Genomic DNA, 25,375 nt, shown 5'->3' with positions numbered 1-25,375 from the left:
AGTTATTAGCAAGGTCACATGGCACATGCAATAGCGCAATTAGCAGACTCCGTCACAAAGCAAAGTTAACCAAGCACCTTGTAAGGGAACAGATCCTTCCCACTGAGGAGTTCATCCGTGAGGTCATTTCAGATGTTGGGAACAGTACAGTCCATTGACATTGCAGCCCACGAGCACTGCAGTGTTGCAGGGAGGGCTACCCCACTCCTGAGGCCTCGGACTCCTGCGAGCCCGCTTACAGGGTTACACCCCTAGAGGGACTGAAGAGGTTCACCAAACAACATCCAGGCACTTTACTGCTTGCAAGGGGGGTGGCTCCACCTTCAGACCAAACTTCACGTTAGAGTGAGGGCGTGCCAGATGACAGCACACAAGGGGAAGAGACAGTGGCACAGACGGGTTTGGGCAGCTAGCGTGCACATTTCAGTCGCAAGTTAGGCCATTCTTAAGTTCATGAAGGTGGCAAGAGGATGTTGAGTTCCATTCAGGAAAATCTGCTCACGGAAGCATGTTGGTGTGTGGTTTTGGACTTGAACTCTTGAATTCTTATTGGTGATGTTAGGCGATATAACAAGTCAACCCTGAAACGCCAATGTGGTAACCCCGCAGAGATTTATTTCTTACTCAGAAATTATACTCTGGCCTAGGTCCCAAGAGCACTCCAGAAAAGAGAGAGAGAAAAGTCAGGAGAAGATGGGATTATTGAGAGGTTCCCAGGGAACCTGGCTCAAATTCCTTTGGGAAAATATAAAGAAGCAGAGATGCTCTCATCTTTGTGTGGCTCAGATCCAGATGTTAGAAGAAAACTCTCCCCTCCACTGACAGTTTGGACTCAAAAACAAAGGGAACAAAAGGGAAAAAAAAAAAAAAAAGAGTGCAAGCATTGGAGTCAGACAGACCTGGGTTCAAATTCTGGCTTTACCACTTGCTTCATCTGTGGCCTTGGTCAAGTTACTAGACCCTTATAAAATCCTAGCTACTGTCTGCAACTTGGAGATAATAACGGTACCCACCTCAGAGGGTTGTTTTGAAGATAAAATGAAATAGTGCATTAAGAGGGAATTCTTCTAAGGACTGGCACATGCTACGCACCCATTTCTCCATTCATTCATTCATACGTGTCTGGTGCTGTGCTAGGTGAGCCAAAACAGATGCTGCCCTGCCCTTCTGGAGCTAATAGTCCAGCACAGATACGTGTTAATCAAATAATCACTCTGAACGAATGTCTGTGTTCTAACATAGTGCTCTGAGGATAGGACCATACTGTCTTTGCCAGAATTCTGGACTGAGAAATCGGAGAACATTTCCTAGAGGAAATGGTATCTGAGCTGAAATGCGAAGTTAATTTGGTGGAGTGGGAACTGGGTGTGACAGTGTTCTTCAGGAAATGACATATGCAAAGGCTCCATGGTAGGAAAGACCGATGTACCTTTGAAGCACTTAGAAAAATGCCTGGACCTCTGAGACCAAGGGAAGCGTGATGTGAGATGGGCTGGAGAGATGGGCAAAGGCCAGGCCACGTAGAACCTCGTAAGACTGTTAAGGCATCTAATCTAGTTTCATCTTGAGAGCAATGGAAAGTCATAGGAGGTCTTTAGGCAGAGACTTAAAAAATACTAAGCTCAATTAAATGTCAGCTATTGTTGTGCCTTTCCAGGAACTTTTATAGTACATCCTAACAATATTAGCTCTCTTGTTGGATTCTGCGAATACATCACTTTAAAAAACATACAACCCTATTGATCTATTTGGTGGTCCAAAAGCAGAGTCTATAATATGCCCGAGCCACATGGCCCACTGTGACGTGCTTCCTCTTCTGTATGGTACTGGAAAGATCCAGGGCAGAAAGGAGAGACTGTGAGAACTGAAGCAGGGGCAAGCTGGACAGGGCCAGCCTACTCAGCAGGCCTGCTGAACTAGTTAGGCTTCCACGGCCCAAGCCAGCCCACCTCCGGGCCTCTGACATCGAGTGGATGCAGCTATTGGAAGAACAGTGCCAGGGGAGGGAACCTGTCACGGTCGAAGCAGACAGAACATCAATATTAGAGTCTGGGATGTCCGTGGAGTGGAGAGCTCAGGGCTGGACTGGCAGAGGGCAGGGAGAACTGGGCTGTGGGTCCGAAGACTAAGGAGTCACTCAGGTGAAGATGGGCCCTTGTCTGAAGGAGAACGGAAAAGGTCTGGGCCCTGAAGCAGTGTCTGACCTCGATGAGGACACTGAGCCCCAAAATCTGGGGTCCACTGATCCTGCTCTTTTTCCTGCCAAAGGCCAGATTGATCTCCAAAGCTGGGGGTCAGGACTTGGCTGAGGCTTCTGGTGGGGATCAAGTAATCCCAACTGTCAGAACATCTTTCATTCATCCTTGTGTGACTACACTTGTCAACTGTCTGGCTCAAAACCAGACCTCCTGAACACTGCTGCCTAACCAAAGGCTGTGTTTCGCATTTCAGTCTTTACCCACCATCTGTCTGTTTCCTGTGGTGAGTCCTGAAGTTGGAACAGGATAGTATGTATTCCTCATGCCAGACCTTTATCTAGCTCCAGTCTAGTTGTGTGACTGGATAACTGATTTTAGACTTAACTGAACTTAGCGTCATTTTGCCTAAGAACAACGGCAGGGCCGGGCTGGAGATGGCCTGGACCCGCAGACTTAACAGCCTTTTTCAAAAGGAATAGATGGGCAGAGTGATTTCCACACGCCCTGAGCTGAACAACATGAGACTGCTGGTTTCCTGGGTGACCCAGCTCAGAAGACAGTGTTGACTGCTTCCACATTTCTGGCCCCTCATAGCCAGTCACAGACGAAATAGCCTGGGGCAGCAGTGATCCTCCCCTTTCCTCCTATGAAGAAACTGAGGCATGGTCAGTAAGTGCTGACCTCAGTGTCGTTTGGAGAGAGAGGGAAAAGGGGAGAGGGGGAAAGAGAACTTGGACTAGTGAGATAATTGAAGAAACTATAGGCTGGACAAATGTTTAACTCCTGTTAATGAGGGTAGGGCTCTACGTGGAGAAGAAATGCTTAGTGCGGGGTTTAACAATAGATTCGTAGGCTTCTTTAGATGATTTTGCTAATTTAAGGTTTCCAAGTCCAAGAGTGTATTTGGGTGTGTCTGAATGTCTTTCTTATGTGTTTATTTCTATCTTTAGAAAAGCTGAAGTTAATATATCTATAAATTTTATGTTATTTGAGCCCTGACATGTTTCAGACAATGACCCAGTTAAGTGCCACGTGTCCAGTCATTTGTGACTCCTCTAGGAAACTAAAATACACACCAAGAGAGGAAAGAGTTGAAAGCCAGAAATGCAAGTAGAGTCCACGCTCAGATTCAGGTCAGCCGACAGAGCGTGTTCTTAGAAATTAAGCTTTCTGCAGTATGAAGACTGAGAGACGTCCCCCCTCCTCTGCCTCTTTCTTGTGTAATTTTTTAAAGCATGAAAAATGAAATGGGGCCCTTCACATATGAGAGTTATTTTCTTAGGTCTCATGCCTTCCCTTTGAATAGCCTGAATAATACAACTTGTAATTATGCCCTGCCAGGCGGCGTATTTTTGCCTTCTGCATGATAGTTGAAATTTCTTGGCAAGTGAACACCATTGTCAATAAACCTCTCTTTTCCCACCCTGGTTCCAGGTGGCCCCTCTGTTGCCATCTTCCTACCTACACCGGCCTCCAGTACTGCCTGCATTTCAGTCATTTCACCAAAAAGGGCTCCCTAACTTCCTTGTTTATCCCAGGGGTGCTGGGAGGGCTGAGCACCCCTCCAGAGGGATCCAGGCCAATCTGATTAATTAAGGTAAATAGGGGAGTGATCAGCAGTGGCTTAAGCTCCAGGCAGGTAACCTAGGCAACGGCAGGGAGTCTGCACCTCTGGTGACAAGTAATGTAGGATTAATTTCTTCACAGATCTAGGGCCTTCTCTTATGCTCCAAGTCCACTTCAAGAGCCTTGAGAAGAAGCTGAGCTATTGGATAACAGGGGGAGGGGATTGCTTATAGTTGCCGGGGTTACCATAGGTGTTTTATCCCCTTTAGGAACATAATGTGGGCAGTGTAAGAGGCAGATATGACATCAGAGGCCTCAAGGTCAAGAGCAAGTCCTAAGCTTTAGGAACTTGAAGATGTCCCTCTTGAGCCTTGAGTTGGCTATCTCCATGTCCCTATCCCAGCTACTGCTTACTAGTCAGTTTTCTCATCTATAAAATGGAGTGATATTAATAGTGTCAGCTTCTAGGGTTGTTGTGAGAAGGACTATACATTGCCTGGCATTACCTGGCACACAGGAAGCCCAATAAAAGAAGGCCACTGAGTCTTCTTTAGATAGAGCTCTGGGTGCTGTCTTTTTACGCAGTCTGCACCACCAGGCAAGAAGTGGGTTCAACCTGGAGATGGATCCAGAATGAAAGGCAGGTAGGAAAAGGGGGTCCAGATAGGGAATGACAGCGGCACAGCAAGAAGACAGGAAGGTTGGGAATTGGGGGCAAAGCCTGAGGGTCAGGAGACCAGTGGAAAGGTAGGCAGTGTACCCAGAAAGACACTGAAGCCGTTGGAGGATCTCTGGAGGCCAAGGTTGCAGTGTTCTTGCTTCTTCCATGAATTTGGTTCCAGCTTGAGTTCCCATCCAGCGTCCCAGAATGCTCGCTGAGTGTGCACTTTTACAACCGCCTCTCCTGGCTTGCAGACTGGCCAGTTGAGAAGGTGATTCTGGTTGTCTTGCCACCATATGATGCAAAGGCCAGGGGGAAATATGGTCACGCAAAAAAGATATAAGATTTTCCTGTTCAGTGACCAAGGCCAGAAGATGCATAATGTATGATTTCTGAAGCTGCAGGTGGATTGGAGAGAGAGCGTGCAATCTACGGCAACATTTAAGATTTGCAAGTTATAAAGGAAGAGAGAAATGTTTAGAGCATAACATCCAGTAAATAGCCCTTACCGAATAATCTCAGACAAGCCAACCTCAGTGTCTCAGTTTTCTTATTAAAAATTCTAGAAGAAACACTCAAGAAATTGTTAATCATGGTTATCTCTAGGGAGTGGGACTAGGGGTCGAGAGTTGGAAGAGATTTATTTTTCATTGTATACCCTTCTGACTCTGAATCTTTCACCATGTGCCTTTATTATTTTTAAAATTGCAAATCAAATTATAGGTTTATCTTTAAAAAATGCAAAGAAAGGGTTGGTTGGCTTAGATCACTGGTTTTCAAACTTTGTTTTGTTTTGTTTTTGTTTGTTTTAGCATTGAAACATTTGTCACGTAATCTTACTTGAAAGCCTAATAAATGTATGACAGAGAAGTAATCAGAGCCCCTCCTGCCGGGACTCTTCTGCCCACAACTTACCATTCACTGCAAACCAAAACATCTGTGGTAGGCGGAATTGTAAGAATGACTTCCAGTGACCCTCATTCTCTTATACTCCCCTCCCGTGTGAGTGTGGGTGGAACCTGTGAATCTGATGACAAGGTCCGCATCTCCATTGAACCTAGTTTGAAAATAACAGGTTTAAATGGTTTCTCTTAGGCCCCTCCCACCTCTCTAGTCTCCCTGCTTCCCTTGTGTTTAGCAAAGGGAGCTGGGGCTATCTAGCCCTGTGGCACAAGCAGCTGCTTTCACTGCTGTAGCTGCAGACGCGCCCTGCCCTTCTGGGAAAGTCAGCAGTTAGGAAGGAAGAGCTGTGCACAGGCTGTCGCTCAGACTCTGGGGGACAGGAACAGGTCACGCTTGGATTGCTTCTCCTGGGCTGGAATAATAGAGAAATGTTCAAAGGTGGATTTTGCAGCCATTTGAGGTAAAACCAAACCTGGGGCTTTGATAGGCAGGATGCTTAAGGGACAGTGAAATGATATGACATGGGAGAAGAGCCATTCACCTTGTAAAAGTGTGGTTGTAAGCACAGGCCCACTGCTTATCAACACTGTGATCTTGGCAAGTTACTTAGCTTCTCTGAGTGTCTCGCTAAGTCCACAAAAGGGGTTTATACTAGCACCTCCATCCACGGACCTTGTCATCAGATTCACAGGTTCCACCCACACTCACACGGGAGGGGAGTATAAGAGAATGAGGGTCACTGGAAGTCATTCTTACAATTCCGCCTACCACAGATGTTTTGGTTTGCAGTGAATGGTAAATTAAAACAAAGTGGTTCTTCATCACAGTTCCTTTGGAATCTAGTAGAAAGAAATGACATGGATACGAATGGCTATAATTTGAGACCTTAAATTCTAACTTCCAAAAAGAGAAGGAGAGAAAGTCTAGTGAGAGGTCAGTAGGAGGACAGATTATTATTTAAGTGGAGAGGGATAGAATTAAGGTTTCTTGAGGATATGGCATTTGAACTAATCACTGACAGAGAGGTGTGACTCGGATCTTTGAAAAATGAGGCAGGTAGACCAGGATTCCAACACTTTTATTTCTGTTCTGGCACCTTTGCATGCAAACACAGAACTAAACTGAATCTTCTGAATCTTCTCTAAGGTCATTTTGTCACTTCTTATTTCCACAAATATTACTGCATAACAAACCACCCCAACTTTTAGTGATTTCAAACAACAACCATATATTATTGTTTATGGGTCTCCAGATCAGCCGGATGGTTTCTCTGTTCTGGCTGGGCTCTCTCTGGCAGCTCTGGTTAGCCACAGGGGGCTAGGCCGCTCTGCTGGCCTTGTCTGGGCTCTCCTATTTTAGGGGATTGGCTGTCTATCAGCTGGTCGTGGATGATCTCAGTTCTCCATTTGTCTCATCTTCCACTTGCCCTCACATCTTTCTAGCACACCAGCCTAGGCTTGTTCCCTTAGAGGAGGCAAAAACAAAAAAAAACAGGGTGAAAACTCCAAATTTCTTGAGGCCTGGGCTCAAAATTGACACATTGTTACTTCTCCCTCGTTCTTTTTGCCAAAGCAAGTCAGAAACCCAGGTTCAGAAGGTGGGGAAATCGGCTCCACCTCTTACTGGGAAGAGCACATGATTCTCTTGCAAAGAACACGGACAGAAGAAGAGTGGCGGACGAGGGCCACTTTTTCTGTCAGTCCACCACAGTCATCCTGAAAAATCTCTCTAAATTCTCTAGAATAAAAACAAGAGTCTCCCTCCCAACTTAAAGTGCATTGTTTCTCAAGCTACGCGAGGATTTGGAGAGTAATTTACATATGAGAAATCATTCAAAAAATATAAAGTGATCTAGTAACCAGAGTTATAAGAAGCGAGGATTATAAAACAGTCTATATAGTCTTTTGTGTGAGTAGAAGACAAAAGGGGACTATTTCCTGGCAACCTCATCATCCTTTGCTCGGGTGGTACCTTCACCAGCCCACACGATGCTCATCCTTCAGTGCTCAGCCCCAATGCCCTCTGCAGAACTGTCCCCAGAATAATTATTCTAGGACAAAAATACATGGTTCTTCTACCAGGTCCCAATAGCAGTTTTTAGGATGAAATGATCTCAAATTTGGCCTGTATCATAGACAGAAACTGTGTCTTTTATGATATTCTCTGAGGCACTTAACCCAAGGCCGACAAATAGTGTTAGTGCAATAAACGTTTATTAGACAAGTGGATAGATGGATGAAAGAATGAGTGAGTAGACAGAGATGGCAGATGCTTCGGCGGTTGACCGAAGCCTTCCTTTAGAAAATCTTATGTTATCATAAATTTTATTTCTCTCCTTCCAAGTCATTATGTCAGCTTGAAATCTTTTCGTAGTTGTTCCATTTCTATGTGCTTTAAAGAAAAAAAGTACAAAAAAAAAAAAAAACTGATTGCACATTCCATAGAAGAGGAACCATGTTGTGTTCTCACTCATTATTAGCGTAACATTTCAAACCGAGGTCCATGAATTCCCTAAGTTGTTAATCATTGTATTCTCTAGTGGGTGGGGGAACTTCTCACCAAAAAGATTTGTGAAATGCTGGATTAAACAAAGTTGGGCAGCTTTCTTTTCTGTGAGACTTCACAGAGCCTAAATATGTTAATTTACTTTGTGAATCTTCAAGAAAGCATTAGAATATGTTAGCGTTGAAAATTGGACAGATTAGCTTGGGCGGGGCAGGGCAGCAGACATCTTAACAATATCAGATCTTCTGTTCCGTAGACATGACTTATCTCTCTGTTTATTTAGATCTTTCTCAGCAGTGTTCTGCACATTTTTGTTAAATTTATCCCTCAAGTATTTAATACTTTTGATGCCATTGTAAATGATATGATTTATTTTAATTTTCAATGTTTTATTGCTGGTATTTAGAAATACAATGAATTCTCATGTCATCCTTGTATCCTGTACCATTGCTAAACTCATCAGTTATACTAACTTTTTTGTAGAGTCCTTGGCATTTTTTATATAGATAATCATGTTATAAACAGATATTTTGACCTTCATTCTACCATCCAAAAGTAGAGACCTAGAAAGTCAAGGGACCTGCCTACTGTCTCACTGTTCATAAATATAGAGCCAGGAGTCTGAGCCTGGCTCTCCTGAATCCTCCACCACACCAAGTTGCTTCTTAGGCTTTCAAGAGAAGCTTCTATCTGTTAAGATTAGATTTGAATGGCTTAAACATAATAGAAGTTTATTTTTCTTTCATGTAAACGTCTGGAGGTTTGCAGTCCAGGGCTGATAAGATGGTCGTGCTCCAGAAAGTCCTCAAGAACTTAGGCTCCTTCCCAACTAATACCTTCACCATCCCTAGGGTGTGGATCTCCACCTTATGATCCACCATGGTGACATTTGCATCCTAGGCAGCAAAATAGTAGGAATAAAGAAGAGAGAAAGGAACACACTGGTTATTTCTGCAGGTAGGGCCCACGCACTGCCTCACTACCTATAGTCACAATTCATTGGGTAGAACTGAGTCAGACCACATCTAGCTGCAAGGACATCTGGGAAATAGCATCTTTATTCTGAGCAGTCATATTCCCAGCTAAAGTTTCTATTACTATGGACGAAAAAGAGAACAGCTCCTGGAGGACATACAGCGATTTCTGCATGAACCTTAAGATTGGGAATGCAGAAAGGAAACAGTCTGAAAATGAAAGAGGGAAGAAAGTGGAAGAGTTCAAAGGGTGTTGCATCGTTTGGAAATCATTTTAGGATCAAGGAAACCAGCTCTCTTCAGAGTTTTGTAGCTCATTAAGTTCACCTGAAGCCGTTTAGTCAGAGGATAAAGTTAATCCTCAGAAGCCCTTTATGGTGTTAAATCCTTCTGACTGTATTAGACATGTCTAATCAAGGATGACTTTTTTTCATCTGAAAAAGATAAAACAAAAGATGTTTCTGCTCATTTATTTACTCAACAAAAAATGCTGTCTCCTACCCTCTTGGTGCTCAGGTTGTGGGGAGAGACAGGCAATAACGAAATCATCACCCAAGTGAATGTGAAATCACAAGGGGCAGTAAGGATGCTGTAAGGGCACAGTCAGGGACATTATCGAGTCATGGAGGTCAGAGAAGTCTTGCTTGAAAGTTTGGAGTCATTCCAGCAGGAGTGTCTGCTTTCATAGCAGAGTGGTGTGTTCTGAGAATACCATCCTGTATGTATTTGTGGTTATACTTCATGTATTTTGCTAGGGGTACCATTATGTAAGAACAAGAATGCCATAGTGAAAGTAAGGTGTGGGTGGGGTGGGGGTTGGGCATGCTGCTCAGGGAAGTTCAGAGACCTTTGTGGCCTCCACCTCAAGAGAAATGGAGAAGAGTTTAGAGGTTCCAAGATGGCAGATGGAAGAGACCAGGATCTTAGTTCAGTTAGAGACTTTCCTTGTGGGCCAGGAAGGAGCCCAAGTAGCTAAGTATCAGAAGGAATTCTCTAATACCTATAGTCATCTGCGTGGAGGAAGGAAGCTCCTGTTCCATAGCTGCCCAAGCTAATCTGTCCATGTGCTGTAGCAGAGAAGGGGTCACTGAGTCCAGTGGGCCATCAAGGCTGTAGATTCTGTGACTGAAGCATGGCACAAGGGAAAGTCCCCAGCAGTTGTGGATGAGAGGAGGGCAGCACCAGAGGAGGGGATGGCCATCAGTCACCTGCTCCCCCACCTCACTTCTCCCCACTGCCTTAGGGGACCTTTGCAAGCAGTAAACAGCCAGCCAGGTTGAAGATCTAAGGCTGTAGAAGTCAACCAGTGGGTCACAACCTACCAAGTGGACTTGGAGCGCAGTGTTGAGAAGGACTCTGAGTCTCGGATCCACAAGGGAGAGTATTAGGATAGGTTAGCAATTTCTACCTTTATCCTAGTGTGATTAAGGTAAAGAAATGGGATAATATATATTAAAAATGCTTTGTAAATTGCAAAGTACTATCTAAATAATAGTGGTAACTATGATTTTTAGTGCTTCCTAAACACCAAACACTGCTAATAACTTACTGCTAAGAACTTTACTTGCTATATCTCATTTAATCCTCACAGTAACCTTTATGCTAGATACTATCTATACGCCCCCATTTTACTGTCAGGAAACCCAGGCTTAGGAAAACAATATCACTTGTGTAAGGGCACACAGCTTGTAAGCAGCAGAACTGTAACACAAGCCTAGGTCTTGCCGACTCCAAAGCGTGTGCTCTTTATACACTTTGTTTTGCCGTCTTTGGAGTGTAGGGGATAATGATTGTAATTATTGCTATTAATAGAGCAACTACTCTTGGTGGCACAGTCCTAATTCTCCAACTAGGAGACTAATTGGATGTGTTCGCAGTTATTTTTCAGTCCCTGAAAGTCTTGGGACTTGCCTTCTACTCAGCTTGCCAATTTTGCCTGCCTTTCTCTTTACCCATCCACGTCGGCTCTGCAAAACAATATAATTACCCTCCGTTATGCTCAATTCGCCAAGCCTCTGAGAAGACACTTGTTAGAAGGTTTCTGTGGTTAATCACACATCAGATCCACTAAGACTTCCAAGACCCCTCGTGAACAAGGCAAATAAGAATGATTCACTTCAGCAAGTTTTCCTTTCCTGAAACTGTGTTTCTAGCATCTTTCTAGACACTGAGATATGGGAAGGGGTGGACAGATGTGTGTGGTAGGAACTATTCATTGTGACGATCACACTCAGGTGGTAATGGCAACTTGCAAAACATTTTTCGGGTCATTTTTTTCCCCAAGCCTCAGTTTTATCATTTATGAAGTGGATATAATGACAATAATAATAAAGTCTCAGCTTATGAAAGGGTTAGGTTGTAATAAACATACCACTTTAGGGGAAAACACCATAAAATCAGGATCACCCTTGGTAATCACCCGTGGAATATAAAGACAAACCACCTGTCCAAAGTCCAGTTTAGTCAGTTTTTCTTCCAACATTAAAACCGATGACTACCTTTGGTTGAAGTCATCACAGTGCCTTCTAAGATAATGAAAATACTTACCTTCCAGGAGTAGGCTCACTCAGCACCAAATGTCCACACTTCCAGAGGCTGGAGAGAACAAGGCTTCTGGGGACACCATCCAGGGCATAGGCTCACTGAGCATGGGGACAGGAGGATTGCCAGTCCCCACCCTCCACCTGTTCCTTCTTTCTCTTTCTTTCTGACCACGTATCACTTACGTCCTGTAGGTTAAATATACATATGATTCGATTTCCTGCCTTGCCCTCTGTGCAGGATTGAAACTTGAAAGTAACATGCGATAAAACAAATACCAGGCTAGGTAAGGGAAGCTCTGAGCTCGGCCCAGGTTAGCCCCACCTGCATTCATGGGACTCTGGGCTTAGGGACCTTAAGAATGAACTTATCACCCAAGTGTCCAAGTTCTCGGGCTGCATTTCTTGCCAACAAGCCTGCAGGACTTCATGACTCTTTTCTTTTTTTTTTAGTGGGCGTAAGTCCACCCTACCTCTGCCTTTGCAGCCCAAGCTGGCACCGTGCCTCTGACCGTACCGCTGTGATAGCCTCCTCCCTGGGTTCTCCCTTCCTCTTGGCCTCATAACCCCTTCTTCACCTGGCTGCTAGAGAGCTCTCCAAATGCAACCTGATCTTGCCACCTCTGCATATAAAATATTTGGATTTCCAAATGCCTCTGGGAAAAAGACAGAACCCTCGCCCTCGCCCACCTCTCGTCTCGGCCAGGTTTTCCGTCCTTTTCTGTGCAGCGCATGTTCCGCTCTCCCGTCAGCAACGCCTGTGTTTCACATTGGCCCAGCCACAGGGCCTTCGCACAGCCACGCCGTTCCATCTGTCTAGAATCCTCGGTTCTCTTCCTGCTGAATTAACTCCTAATCGCATTCCATCCATCTCCTCGTGGAAGCCTTTACTCACCTTGCTGACTGGATCGGACCACCCGATCCGATCTGAAAGAAGGGGGCCTCTCTTTGCACCATGTGCCTTTCTTTAATGCACATTCCACTGAAGCTTTTTAAATTTATTTGTGGTTCTGGTTTAAAGTCTATATTCTCCCCGGCCACACACAGTACTGTAAGCTCTGTGAAAGCAGGGCGCTTGCCCGTCTTGCTCACCAGGTGTGCTGGGTGTAACCTGGACACCTAGCACAGTGCCTGGCATATGCTTGGACGGATGGATGGACAGGATGGATGAATGGGTGGTGACAGACGCCAGTGAACGTTATCAAATGATGGATCAGAGTATTGTTTTCTCACAGTGATAAAACATTTGAGAACTTCAAGAAAATCGAGGAAGTTGCAATTGTTTTTTTTTTTTAGAATAGAAGGGCAAAGTTATTATAGGTTCCATTTGCCCTATAGGTAACAGACATTTCAAAATATCTCAGCTTTTTTTTCCTCTGCTGTTTAAAATATCTTTTAATGAGCATTCACACCTTAAGTAGCAAATGACCTTTTCTAGAACCATCTGTACAAAACAGAGGGTGAATTATATGGGTGGTATGGCTCTGCTGTTGAAAGTACAGCAGGTTCTCAAGTAAGATCATTTCCTTCAACGTCGTTTCATTATAATGTGATGAGAAAAAAAAAAATGACTCTGTCATTTGCACGTTCTCCCCACGTCTGCATGGGTCTTGTCCAGGTGCTCTGGTTTCCTCCCACATCCTAAAGATTTGCACGTCGGGTGAACTGGCATGTCTGTGCTGTCCCAGTCCTAGTGAGTGTGGCTCTGTGGGGGAGTGGCCCTGGGGTGAAAGGGCACCCTGTCCGGGGTTGGTTCCCTCGCTGTGCTCTGAGCTGCTAGGATGGGCTCCTGCGATCCATGACCCTGAACTGGAATAAGTGGTTTATAAAGTAGTGATCTTACTTGTTTTTACTAATCTTTCCTAAATGCATAGTTCACCTGTGTTCCAATGTTTAATATTAGAAGTATTTATATCAGCCTACAGTAACACTGGTTTCATTATACATCGTTTAGCTTAAAGTTGTAATTTCTAAGAACCTATCGATGACATTAAGGATCAGGCTTTTTAAACAATGGTCCCTATATGTGAATTGCCTTGCCCTCTTAGGGAATGAGGCCCCATCCAGATTTCAGATTCCATCATCCTGGTGTTGAGATGATGGAGTTATTGGAGCGAGGAAGATTGACATGCCCGATTGCCCAGTGGAACAGCAGGACTTGCTCTACGTGAGCCCAGCAGACTTAGGCAGTATTGTGGTTACTGGGTTGTCATGTCCGTCCACTCATAAATGATACCCTTTAGGCTTGATTGTTTGTTTTGCTTATAGTGAAAGGGAGGTTTTCTCAGAACAGCAGCCTGCTGGATAGGGGCTGGGGTTAGGTCGGCCCCATTTAAGTCTGACTCTCGGAATGCCAGAATGAAAGTGGTCCTCTGCCTTCAAAGAGGGAACATTTCTTCTGAATGAAAACAGAAATGTCTGTCTCCCTACATCTCACACAGGAAGAGGAGGATTCCAAGATTAATTGCAAGTGGGTAGGTAGTAACATATTTTATTCTCGGAGCTCTGTTCCAACCTATTCCTTGATCACACACCTTCTGTGGCTCTCACCTGCCAAACAGCTCAAACGCGAGGCCCTCAGATTCTGGTCCAGACTTCCTGCCCTCATTTCTCATGACTTTTGTGCCCTACTCACCAGCCAAATCAGGCTTCTTCCCGTTCAGTAAGCATGTCCCCTACTTTCTAACATCAGTTTCTTTGTCGACACTTTCCTTCCAGCTGGATTTTGTTCCTTTATTGTTAGCAGTCATAATTCTACCCATCCTTTCAGGCAGGGCTCACAGACTGCTTCTATAGGAATTCTTTCCCAATCTTCCCAGGTAGAATTTAATCTTTTGCTCTTGTAATTTGCTATAGGCACTGCGTGACAGCGTTGTGTGTTTTTCCTTGCTTATACACATCTCTTATCCATGATCTTTGTTGAGGCCAAGGACTATCTTATTTATCTTTGTCTCTCCACAATCCCTTGGACTTAGTAGGTCTTCATTTGTGGGATGAATGAATAAAGAAAACAATCCAGTTTATGTCCTCAGAACTCACAAAGAAAGTAAATTTATCCAATTGCCCAAACTTGGTTGCTTTTAAAGTAACTTCAAGCTTTGGGCTTAATTAAGTCATACCTGACCCTTTTTGACGTATAAGCTGAAGGCAACTTTGAGGAGAACGCTTTGCTCTGTGTGTGTGTGTGTGTGTGTGTGTGTGTGTGTGTGTGTGTGTGTATGTGTAGGAAGGTTATTAGAATAATCTACTTAGCAGATAAATAAATGTTTGGAGTTATATAGTTCTTTAGAACTCAAAGAAAAATCATTCCAGCACATTTGCAGGAGAGGAGAGTGGGCGGAGAAAGCATCCTAAAATTTGTAACAGAATCTGGTCTATAGTATGTCCTCAGACCCTGAATGAAACAGATGACCTCCTCAGTTTTCCTTTCAACATTGCCATTTTAGACCATACAGCTCTTTTTTCATTATTTTGAAGACATTAGCCAGCTCGGCCAGAGACGCAAGCATCCTCTCCGAGCGGGAGTTGCCGAGTCCGCAGTGTTGGGATTAGAGCACGCACTTTAACAGATCTTTCTTCAGGGGCAGAATACAGCTGACTTGCTTCTCCACCCTTCTTCCCTCCCCGCAAAGGGTACCAGTGCCACTAAATAGTGATTAAACAAAAAATTAAAGTTCTATTTTTATGTGTGAGTGTGTGCCTATTTGAACACTAATCAGTTCTTCCACTGGACTGTTAGGTAAAAGCATGCAGATACCAGAAGCAGTTATTTAGAGGAGCCCGTCAAAATCCATTTTCAATTTATTGTTTACTGTGATTACCACATTAATTCTGCCAGCCTCCTCTACAAACTCTCCCTCGCCTCTCTTACCATGCTCCGTCCCAACCCCTTTGCTTCCTGCAGCAAAATGACAACTGCAAACCGAGGGGAGGAAAAGTAGCAAGAGATGGTTTCTGGAGGAAAATAATCACAACTTTTATAGACAAATCTTAGAGTCTGTAGAATTAAAGAAACGTCACATTACTTCCGTTTTGAAAATCCAGACATGCTTTTTTACATGATATTAAATGACTGCTATTGTACAAGGCTTGCTGTCTTTTGGGAAGCATTGTTCAGGTCTTTCTTATTGCTAAAGGTCTGTGGCATTTATTTCTGTTGTAGACTGCCACTGTTAACTAAGAACTTCTTACTTTCCTGAAGAACACCGGATTGCCACATGAGCACGTGACCTCCTGTTAATGAGGAAACTCTAAATCCTGTTATCAGCAATAGCCAGTTGAATCGGCTCAGGTGTTAAATAGGTTGCCTTTGCAGGGCTCACAGTTTTATTATTAGATTCTCATCCCTCTCCTATCCCCCCAGCACGGCCCTCGCAAACATCATATCATAACCTTTCTCTAAAAGTAGTGTATTAATAGGAGCACTCCTTTGCTGAGAGGGCCTAACTTTGTGCCAGACACTGACCTAGAGGCTTTTTGTGGGTGAGCTCAGTTCATCCTCCCAACACCCTAAAGGTTATTTTGTTAGTTTCCCCAAGTTATCAGTCAAAGAAACTGGGGTCCACCTGCCTGGGAAGTGAAACCCAGGATTTTCTAATTCTGGACTCAGAATGTTCTGAGTCATTAAAACTAGACTACCTGCCCCATTGATGAGCAATCATTCATGCATTGATTCAGCCGGTATTTATTGAGGGCCTCAGGTGAACCAGGTATTGGCCTAGGAATGCACAGTGAAGAACCAAAGCAGACATGCCCCTGCCTTTAAGATGCTCACAGTCCGTCCCAGGGAGAGAACAACGGAATCTGGTTTGGTTTGGGAGGATGACAAGCTATGGGATTTAGGGCAAGTCTGTTCTACTCTATTAGACTCAGATTTCATATTTGTAAAATGAGGCAGCTGGATATAGACAAATGGTTCCTTACCTTTGTTATGAATCAGAATTATATGGGGAATATATTTAAAAACACATTTTCCTGGCCTCCTACCCACCCTCCCCTGCCCCCAGATACTTTGATTTAATAAGATCAGAGTGGGGTCCAGGAGTTTATAGTCAGGGTCCAGACCTCAATCACCCTTTGAGAGAGACCAGTCTGGCTGTAAATTCTATTAGTGCCGACACAGGATCTGTCTTGTCACTCCTGTGTCCCCAGTGCCTAGCACGGTGCTTGGTCTAGAGTAGGTCTCGATAAACCTTTGGTGATAATTTGAAAGACCCGTCTATGGGGTTTGCATGGGTGGACCTCAGAGACTCATGACCCACCCGAAATTGACCACAATTTTTGTTAAGGTTTGTGGATAGGATTATAAGAGCCCTTTGGGCTCTGAATGCTCTGTGATTTTAGGATTGAAACCAGTTTGTTTTTTTTTTTCCTTCCAAAAGCTCAGACCTATTTTTGGAAATATTTTTAATGTTAAATGAGTCCTATATCAAGGCGATTTGGTAAGATGTCAATTTACAGTAGAGTCTTAAAATCCTAAAGCAGCTGATTTCCATATTCCATATGTAAATTCTGAAAGCATTCAGGATATACACTGGATGTACAGGATATTCAGACTCATCTGAAAGTGCCTCTTGGGCAGGTAGTGCAATCTTCATTTTCTAGGTAGGAATACTGATTCAGCGGCTGAGTGGGGTCCGAGATTCCACATTTCTAATAAGCGTGCCTCTTCTAGCTTGTCAAGGTCAATTGCGAGGGCTTTCTCTACCCAAAACTAGCCTGAGAGTCAAAAAACATGGCTCTTATCCTCTTGCCTGTTTGTGTGGCCTCGGTTGAGTAGCTTGGCCTGTTTGAGCCTCAGTTTCCCCATACGTAAGATGGGGAAGGGTGGCCTGATAATCTGTGAGCAGTTGCTTAGCGTGGATATTCGCGGACCCGCTAGTAACTACATGCACAGACGTGCAGAACTCTCTGTGTCAGCAAGCTCTGAGGTCTTCTTAGTTTAGGAAAGATGTGAGGACTGATGAGACCACCTGCAAAACAGCACAGGTCATCTCCACAGTTCATTCAGGAGGGACACGCATCATTAAGGCAAAGGCAGTGCAGGTGGCAGAAGCGTGGATGTGAGATTCCCAGAATTTTGGAACCTTAACTCTCTGCCTTGTCTGTTCGGCGATTTACTGTTCATCCTGAGAAGATTCAAGGAGTTTACTTCTATGAGGTCATAACTGTGAAATTCAGTCTTATGCCCCAGACTTTTGCAAGTATATAGAGGAAACAGTGCTCTTCATGGAATCTTAGACACTTGAAATGTCCTTTAAAAGTTCACCTAACCTTTGCTATTCAAAGTGTGATTTGTGGACCAGCAGCATCGGTATCACCTGAGAGTTTTATTAAAAATGTAGAATCTGCATTTAACAAGATCCTCATGTTATTCCACTGACCATATGATTTGAGAAGCACTACCCCCAACCCAGCCCTTGATGCTTGTCCTTCGCATCTTGATAAACAGTCGAGCATCGTATTCCTGGCCTCCTCTAACATCTTCCAAGTGGTCCTGCTTCGTCCTAGCACCAGTCCAACTCTTGGAACTTCTTCTCTATCTTAAGCCAGCCCCTCGGTCCTTCAGTAACTTCTGCCGTTAGCCCTCACTCTAGCCTTAGGACCTCATAGAGCAAGATAACTGCTTCTGTGTCCCTCAGAGCTTCTCATCTCCTAGTCCTTATACACCGTAGTATCTGACTTCCTTCATCCAGGAAGAACTGATCAGCTTTGTGGAGATAATCTCATCTCTTCCAGCTTCCTCATCCTGTGTATTGCAACACATTGTAAACTCACTGGAGTCAGCCAGGTCACAAATGAGAGGTAAAAGTCAGGTGACATGCCATAGGGAACGGTTGGGACTGTGGCAAACTGGTACAACATGCTCAGTCTGAGCAGGGCAACTGTTACTGCTCAGCCCAGCCTGCGGGCTGAGGGAACTCAGTCTGAGCACTGACATGCCTTTTGAGTTTTCCAGAGAAGCCAAAAACCTTGATAAAACAGTAGAAAATCTTATTTTTTTCACTCTGGCAATTGGGGGTGGGAGGGAAGTGGTGAGGGAGAACAAAACAAAACAAAAGCCACCAGGTTGTGTTTGCCGGTGACCAGGCCTAAGGTTTATGTGACCTGTGATGTTAAATATCTGCTCACTTTGGGTAGAATTACCCAGGTTTGGTCTGACCCGCACAGAGCAGGCAGGATAATGGCCTCCTCCATCCTAGACCAGTAGTTCTCAAACTTGAGTGTGTCTCAGAATCTATTGGGTGGCTTGTTAAAACATAGTCACGGGGCCCCACCCCCCAGTTTCTGCTGCAGGAGGTCTAGCATTTCTAACAGGTTCCCAGGTGGTGGGGGTTTTGCAGTTTCAGGGACCTCACCCTGAGAACCACTGTAGATCAGTGCCTTCCACTAAGGCAGCCTCCATTGGCAGAGCCTCTCTGGTTCACCAATGCCCTAAGGTAACCAACCGAAGCTCCCAATCCTTGGGTAGCAGAAAAGGGGAAAAGACTTGGGAGAGAGGGCTGGAGAAAAGATGACTAAACAGCTCATGACCAATTAGCGCTACATCTAGACATAGAGTATTTTCCTGGGGCAGGTCCCTGACCCACCCCAAGGCTCAGTCTTTCTGTTTGTGAAATACAGGGAGTGGCCCTCGCTCAACTTCTAAGTTTTTTCCTTCTCTCCTTTCGAGATTTGGTTGTCAATTTGTCTTTGGCAGAGGACCTTTTTATAATTAAATCCCATGCGGTTCGCCAGTAGGGAAAGCGGACAGAGTCATCATCGCTGGTCTGCTTGAACCGGGGTCGTGCTCCCACTCCCAGCCTCCCCCTTCCCCAGGCAGCACTGCGGTGTCTCCTGTAGAAATGTAGCTCAACGCAGTTGAAGTCCGCCGAAGGAACTTCCAGCCTAGCCTCTGTGATGTCTAAGAACTCCAAAAAGTGTTTGTGAGCACATGGCCTTTCTTTTCAGTTTTCTTTCCCTTTCTGACCAAGATGTCTGGCATGCCCACTTTCAGAATTTTCTTTTTGCAACTCAGAGAGGTCTGTAGGAGAGGGAGTACAAAGGGTCCATATTATCATTAGCGCTGTTGTAAGGATATTGAGCTGCTGTGGAAAATCTGCTAACTCAAGCATCAGCCAGAGACTTACTAAATAGGCATGCGGATGGTTTTATGCTGGTGGCTTCTTGTCCGTTTTAATGTTCCAGCACACCACACAGTCAGGGCCTTTGTAGTTAATTACATAGGACATAGGAGTATTGGATTCTGCAAACCACAACAGCAAGAACAAGTCTGTGGGGTTTTTAATGGGCAAGGTTATGTGGGAAGCCATTCTCATCTACAGGAACATGGAAGACCGTATAGTGCCATGTTACCTTGGGAAGATTCTAACTGAGCCCCAGAGCCAAGTCTTTAGACTTAACCGTGGCATGGGAAGGCATGTGGCACCTTCAGATGACCCAAGACACTGGAATGCATCCTCTTAATTAGAGAAACCCTTCCTAACAGGTCCACCACAATGGGGTCATATCCCCAGACACATAATAAACGCCTTCAGAGCAGAGCCCTTTAGGGCTACCGCATAGTCCTGTTTTCTTTCAGCCATCTAATTGCTTGTTCATACATTCCACACAAAATTGCCAAATATTTGCCCTCTTTGGGACTGTAGAGATGGTTTCTGCTCCTGTGCTCCATGTTCTTGAGCCAAGCTCAGCTCTGCCACTCTACCGCACCCCTTCCCCGGCCATGTGCCCTGCCCACCACCCATTTCTGCTTATCTGAAGCGCACCCCAAATACCTACATATTCGTGAAACTTTCTCCAGTTCTCCCAGGTGAACAGGAACTCCTGTAGCCGTTTCTGTGGGCCTTTCATCGAAGGATTCTTTATCCTGCCCCATTCAGTATATAGCCACCAGCCACAAGAGCACTTGAAAAAGGTCTGAATTGAGATCAATGCAAGTGTAAAGTACACATGGGATTTCGAAGACTTAGTACAAAAAACAAAATCAAATATCTAAATGACTTTTTACATTGCGTGGTGAAATAATAATATTTTACATAGAGTATATCGGGTTAAATAAAATATATTATCAAACTAACTTCACCTGTTTCTTTATATTCCCAGTGTGCATACTAGAAAATTTAAAGTTACTTACGTGGCTCCCATCTGTGGCTCCCATTATTAGATTTCTGTTGGAGAGCACCACACTTACTGGTTTTTCTCATGAGTGAAAAGAATGCCTGTCCATTTCTTTCTCCTGCTGGCTTTTGTGTTCCAAGAGGGTAGACGGTGTGCCATCGTCCTCCTGAGCTTTGCACACTGGGCTGGTACATGGCAGGCACTAACAGAAGTATACTGAGGGAATTAATAAATGAATAAATGACGACAGACATTTAATCAATGCCTGTCAGACATCGTAAGAACAAATAATGACAGACATTCAACCGAAAGCTCCCTTAGGCAGCGTAATTTCTAGGTTTCTGTTGTTAAACTCATGTTTAATATGTTTTTTTCTTTTTCACAGTATTTGTCTTTTTTTTTTTTTTTAAGGGATCACACAGTCAGCAAAAGAAGGTATTTTTCTTGGGAGATGGACAAAAGCTGAAGGACTGGCACGACAAAGAAGCCATCAAGAGGGATGCGCAACGTGTAGGTACGGAGAATGGATCGTCCCACGGGAGGGTCCCATGGAAAGAGCGTGCGTACGTGTGTGTGTTTAACGAGGTGTCTGGGCCTCCTGTGGACTCCATCACTCCCATCCCTTCCCCCGATTCTGAAATCTCTCCCCTCACCTGTGATGACCCACTTACATCACCAGATCCATTGCCGTCAGGAATTTGCCCAGCCACCTTTATTGGGCAATAGAAAATGTCTCCCTTTATGAGATATTTTACCACTAAAATGAGAAGCAGTAATAATACGAGCTAACATTTCTCGAATCCACATAGTGAGCAAGGCCCACACTTGGCGCATTTTCTTGATAAATCACCACATCAATCCTTATGGCTTGTTGGGTGAGAAGGGACTTGTAGCTCAGAGAGGGGGAATAATCTGCCCACAGTCACACAGTGAGAAAGAGGAAGGCTTGGGGTTTGAACCCACGTCTGAAGGGCAGAGTTGATCACTGCTCGACACTATAGCCATGAGGCCGACTGAATTTAGTAGGTTTCTGCCAAAGTTTTCTTTGGCTTCTTAGTCTTCGGAGCAATTGCCATTAACACTGGGCAGCTGGGCAGGGTTAGAGTGGCGCAGGACAGGAATTATGTGGAGAGTCATTTCCAGAGAGCCCAGACTAGGAGTCAAGACAGCAGCTCTGACACCGCTCATCAGCCGTGTGACCGTTAGATGAATTCCACACTCGAGCCTCAGTTTCCCTATCTGTCAGTGGGGCTCATGCTTCTTATTTTGATAACCTCAGAGTGTTGATATGAAGTAGCTCTACACTGGAAAGCAGTGTAAAAATGTAAAGGATTGGTATTTTATTCATTTTTATCTTAGTTAAAGGCACCAAGCACTATTGATTTTTTTAAAATTACATTATGACAAAAACAGATTACAGTAAGGCTCTGAATAGAGCTGAAATGATAACCGAAGTTCAGGGAAATCTAAAGACATGACATGTATTTTTCTGTATGCCAGTGATTTAAAATGAAGGCTTGGTAGGGGGGGATACTGTTTAAACTAAGAAAGGAAACATTTGAAAAGAGCTGATTTGCCAGACAATTATACCAGAATTGTTAGATCATTGGGCTCACTAGCAAGAAAAGAGTAATCAGTGGAGAAATTATTCAGAATAATAATGTCCAGTGCTAACTATGTGCCATGCACCTTGCCTTGCCTCCTTAATCATCACACCGAACACTCTTATCCCAGTTAATACGAAGGGCAAAAACCAAGACATAGGCAGGGTGAAGGCATGCCCCACATGACGTGGCTGGGCCGTGGCAGCGCTGGGCTGCGGATGCCACTCCGCCCAGCTCCAGAGCCTGCACTGTGAATCGCTCCCCTGTCCTGCCTTCCTGAAGCCTCCCCCCTCGAGACGCTTCTGCTCTCCTTCGTCTGCTTGCTGCATTTGTGCTCCTGGCGCCATCCGCCCTGGGCACAAGCCAGAAGTGTTTTATCGCAGAACGTCACAGGCAGCGGCGTCCTTGTCCTCATCTGGCCCGACTCGAATAGCCACCAGCCCTCCTTGGGCTCCACCTCTTAGCTTCACCTTCCCTTCAAGCTGAAGTTGTCAGCATTTACTTTGCAAACGAAATGGGGGTGTTGCTCAGACCACAAGCTTGAGAAGATGAGGTGATTTCTAACCAACTGATTTTTTTTGCCATTTCTTCAAGACCCTCACCAATGGCAGATTCTTGGGCTATTGTTTCAGGGGTTGGTGTGGACATTTCCACTCACCATCTGCACCCTGGGAACCCAGAGAATAATTTCTTGGAGCATCAGGAACTCTTTCCTCAGATGGATAGTGCAGAGAGGAAAGAATAGCACTTCGTCCACCCAACCTGTGACTCAAAGCAACACCTTTCAGGCAATCCTGGTATAGCCTAGGCGGATCTTTGTTTGCTGGCTTAAAAAAAAAACCGAAGTATCTTTTATAATTTGTGGTGATTTTGATTTACATATAAAGTTTTTACCCTGCCTGGAGAGTAATCATAATATTTCTGTAGTCTCTTATAGTTTACAAAAAGCTTTCATGTACACAGCATCTCATTTGACTCTCTCAATGCACCGTAGGTACCAGAGGGGAGCCAGCTACAGTTCAGAGAGGTAGTGTGAGGGGTGCCAAGGTTGATCAGCCTATATGCGTGAAACCTGGCCTCTTAGCCAGGTGGTCGGGCTCCCCAGTCAGGGATGTTTGGGGCGCCTGGCAGAGTGGCGGGAACATGGGCTTTGGAACCCGCAGTCCTGGTTCTCTAACTTTCCGAGTCCCCATTTATCCACATGTAGGTTGAGTGCTTTCACGTCCACCCTGCAGATTTGTTGTGGACATTACATGAGAACAGGGTCTGTAAAGCGTGACTCCCCTGACTGAGTAAATGCTCATTTTCCTCCCCTCTGTACACTTTCCCCTGCAAAATCTAGATGTTTGCTTTATATCCAAGCATAAAGTTTTGTCTTCATGGTTGAATCCTATTTTTTGTCCTTCTTCCTTGATTCTATTCAATTAGCATCACTGACATTGCTCTTTGCCCCTAGGAAATGGAGAACAGGGCAGACCTTACCCCATGACCGATGCTGAGAGAGTGGATCAGGCATACCGAGAAAATGGATTTAACATCTATGTCAGTGATAAAATTGCCCTGAATCGCTCTCTCCCTGATATTCGGCACCCAAAGTAAGTATAACATCTCTCATCTCCTGGGACGTAAGGATTTTGCCCTTGGCTCTTGTCAAGAATTAATTAAAGAACCAGGTACATGAAGCGCTGCTGGAAGAGAGCCCTTCCTGTTACCGAGGGCCTGTGTGCAGAGGTTCATGTGATCAGATGCTCCTAGAATACAGAGCTGGCATGGCAGAGGGACGATTATGTCTCCCCAAAAGATTTGGTCTGCTTCCACTGTTCAGGCGGTGGGAACATGGAGCCCCTGCATTTCCTTTCTGCTTTGGCCCATGGGGAAGTTCAGACCTCAATTAAGAAGACGATTGCAGTGACAGTTTCAACACTCACTGTCTCAGCTTTTCATGTGTGACATTTTAATTTCTTTTTAATCTTTATTTTACGTATCTCGTGTATCTGTATATTTACGTCTTTGTTATAAGCTATCTCGGATCATTTGAGAGATGACATACTGTAACAATGATAAAAATAACAGTGGCAGCTAACATTCTTTGAACTGGTAGCATATGCCAGGCACTTTGTTTGCATCATCTCAGGCTCCTGTGAGGGGGGTTCCTAAATGATGCCCATTTTACAGATGAGGAAACTGAGGGTTAATGGAGTGTCATAACTCACATAACGCCACAAGGTGACCAAAGAGCTGAGCCAGGTCTTAGGCTCCAGTTCAGTCAAAAACTATACTCTGGACCCGAAGCCATCCTGCCTCCTGGATGTTTTCAGTAGGGTTATTGTGGTGGTCATGGTGACTTTCCAGTAGAGCAGTTGTTCTTAAAGCTGACGTGCATTAGAATCATCTGAAGGGCTGTCGGAGCACAGGATTTTGAGCTTCACCCCCATGATTCCTGATTCAGGAGGTCCGGGTTAGGGACGAAGAGCTTGCATTACAAATAAGCATCCGCATGGTGCGCGTGCGGCTTGTCTCAGGGCCACACTCGGGGAACCACTGCAAGGAGAAGATCTCAAAACGCCGTTCACACACAATCCTGAGTAGCCCTGGAGGATAAAGTGTTCTGCTGAAGGGCTAAAAAGCAGAGTCCAGGAAACGATGAGAAGAGCTAGCACTCATTCGGTGCTTATCGTATGCCCGGCGTTGTCCTAAACCAGTGGTTCTCAAAGTGTGATTCCCAAACCAGTGACCTCAGCATCACCCAGGAGCTTGTTAGGCGTGCACATCCTCACATCCCAGCCCAGGTCAACTGTGTCAGAAGCTCTGGGGGAGCCCAGCGCTCAGTGCTTAACGAGCCCTCCAGATGATGCCAGTGCACACTTACATTTCAGAATTCTGGGCACTTTAAGTGCGTTAACTCAGCCAAACCTTTTCGAAACTCAGTGAGGCAGGTACCTTTATTATCACCATTTTACAGATGGGGAATTGAGACACAAAAAGGTTAAATAATTTGCACAAGATGACACAGCTGGTAAGAGGTGGCACCAGAATTTGAATGCAGGGGTTCTGACCCTGGAATCTGTGTTCTTAATCACTGAGCCGTAAGGTCTTTCCACCTGAAGGACTCAGTTGGTAGAATGCGATAATCAGGATAGTCTTGATAGCATTTTTGGCTACTCGCAAAACGCTTTCGGCCCCAGTGCATCTGTCAGTTCCTGCAGCGGTGCTTCGAGTCGGCAGCGCTCTTACCACCTCCGCTCTGTACACGAGGAACCCACACAGCCCCCAGGTGCTCTGCTTGCCCAGGACCGGGCCCTAG

General features: G+C 44.9%; 1 protein-coding gene across 2 annotated transcripts in view; it reads left to right on the top strand.

Annotated features, from left to right (window-relative positions):
* The window catches only part of GALNT10 (polypeptide N-acetylgalactosaminyltransferase 10), a 178,720-nt gene that overhangs the window by 65,299 nt on the left and 88,046 nt on the right, over positions 1-25,375 (top strand). Inside the window, exons 2-3 of one of the 2 annotated variants that reach the window (XM_016166984.2) lie at positions 20,879-20,981; positions 23,528-23,666. In XM_016166984.2, the coding sequence (XP_016022470.1) occupies positions 20,879-20,981; positions 23,528-23,666 (242 nt within the window). Of the gene's footprint in view, positions 1-20,876; positions 20,982-23,527; positions 23,667-25,375 lie in introns of those variants that run through there. The other variant, XM_036224644.1, reaches the window with a different exon arrangement.

Source organism: Rousettus aegyptiacus, unplaced genomic scaffold (assembly GCF_014176215.1).
Source record: "Rousettus aegyptiacus isolate mRouAeg1 unplaced genomic scaffold, mRouAeg1.p scaffold_m13_p_7, whole genome shotgun sequence".
NCBI classification, from domain to species: domain Eukaryota; kingdom Metazoa; phylum Chordata; class Mammalia; order Chiroptera; family Pteropodidae; genus Rousettus; species Rousettus aegyptiacus.
Note: the sequence above shows the minus strand (reverse complement) of the source record. Positions and strands in the feature narration are given on the sequence as shown.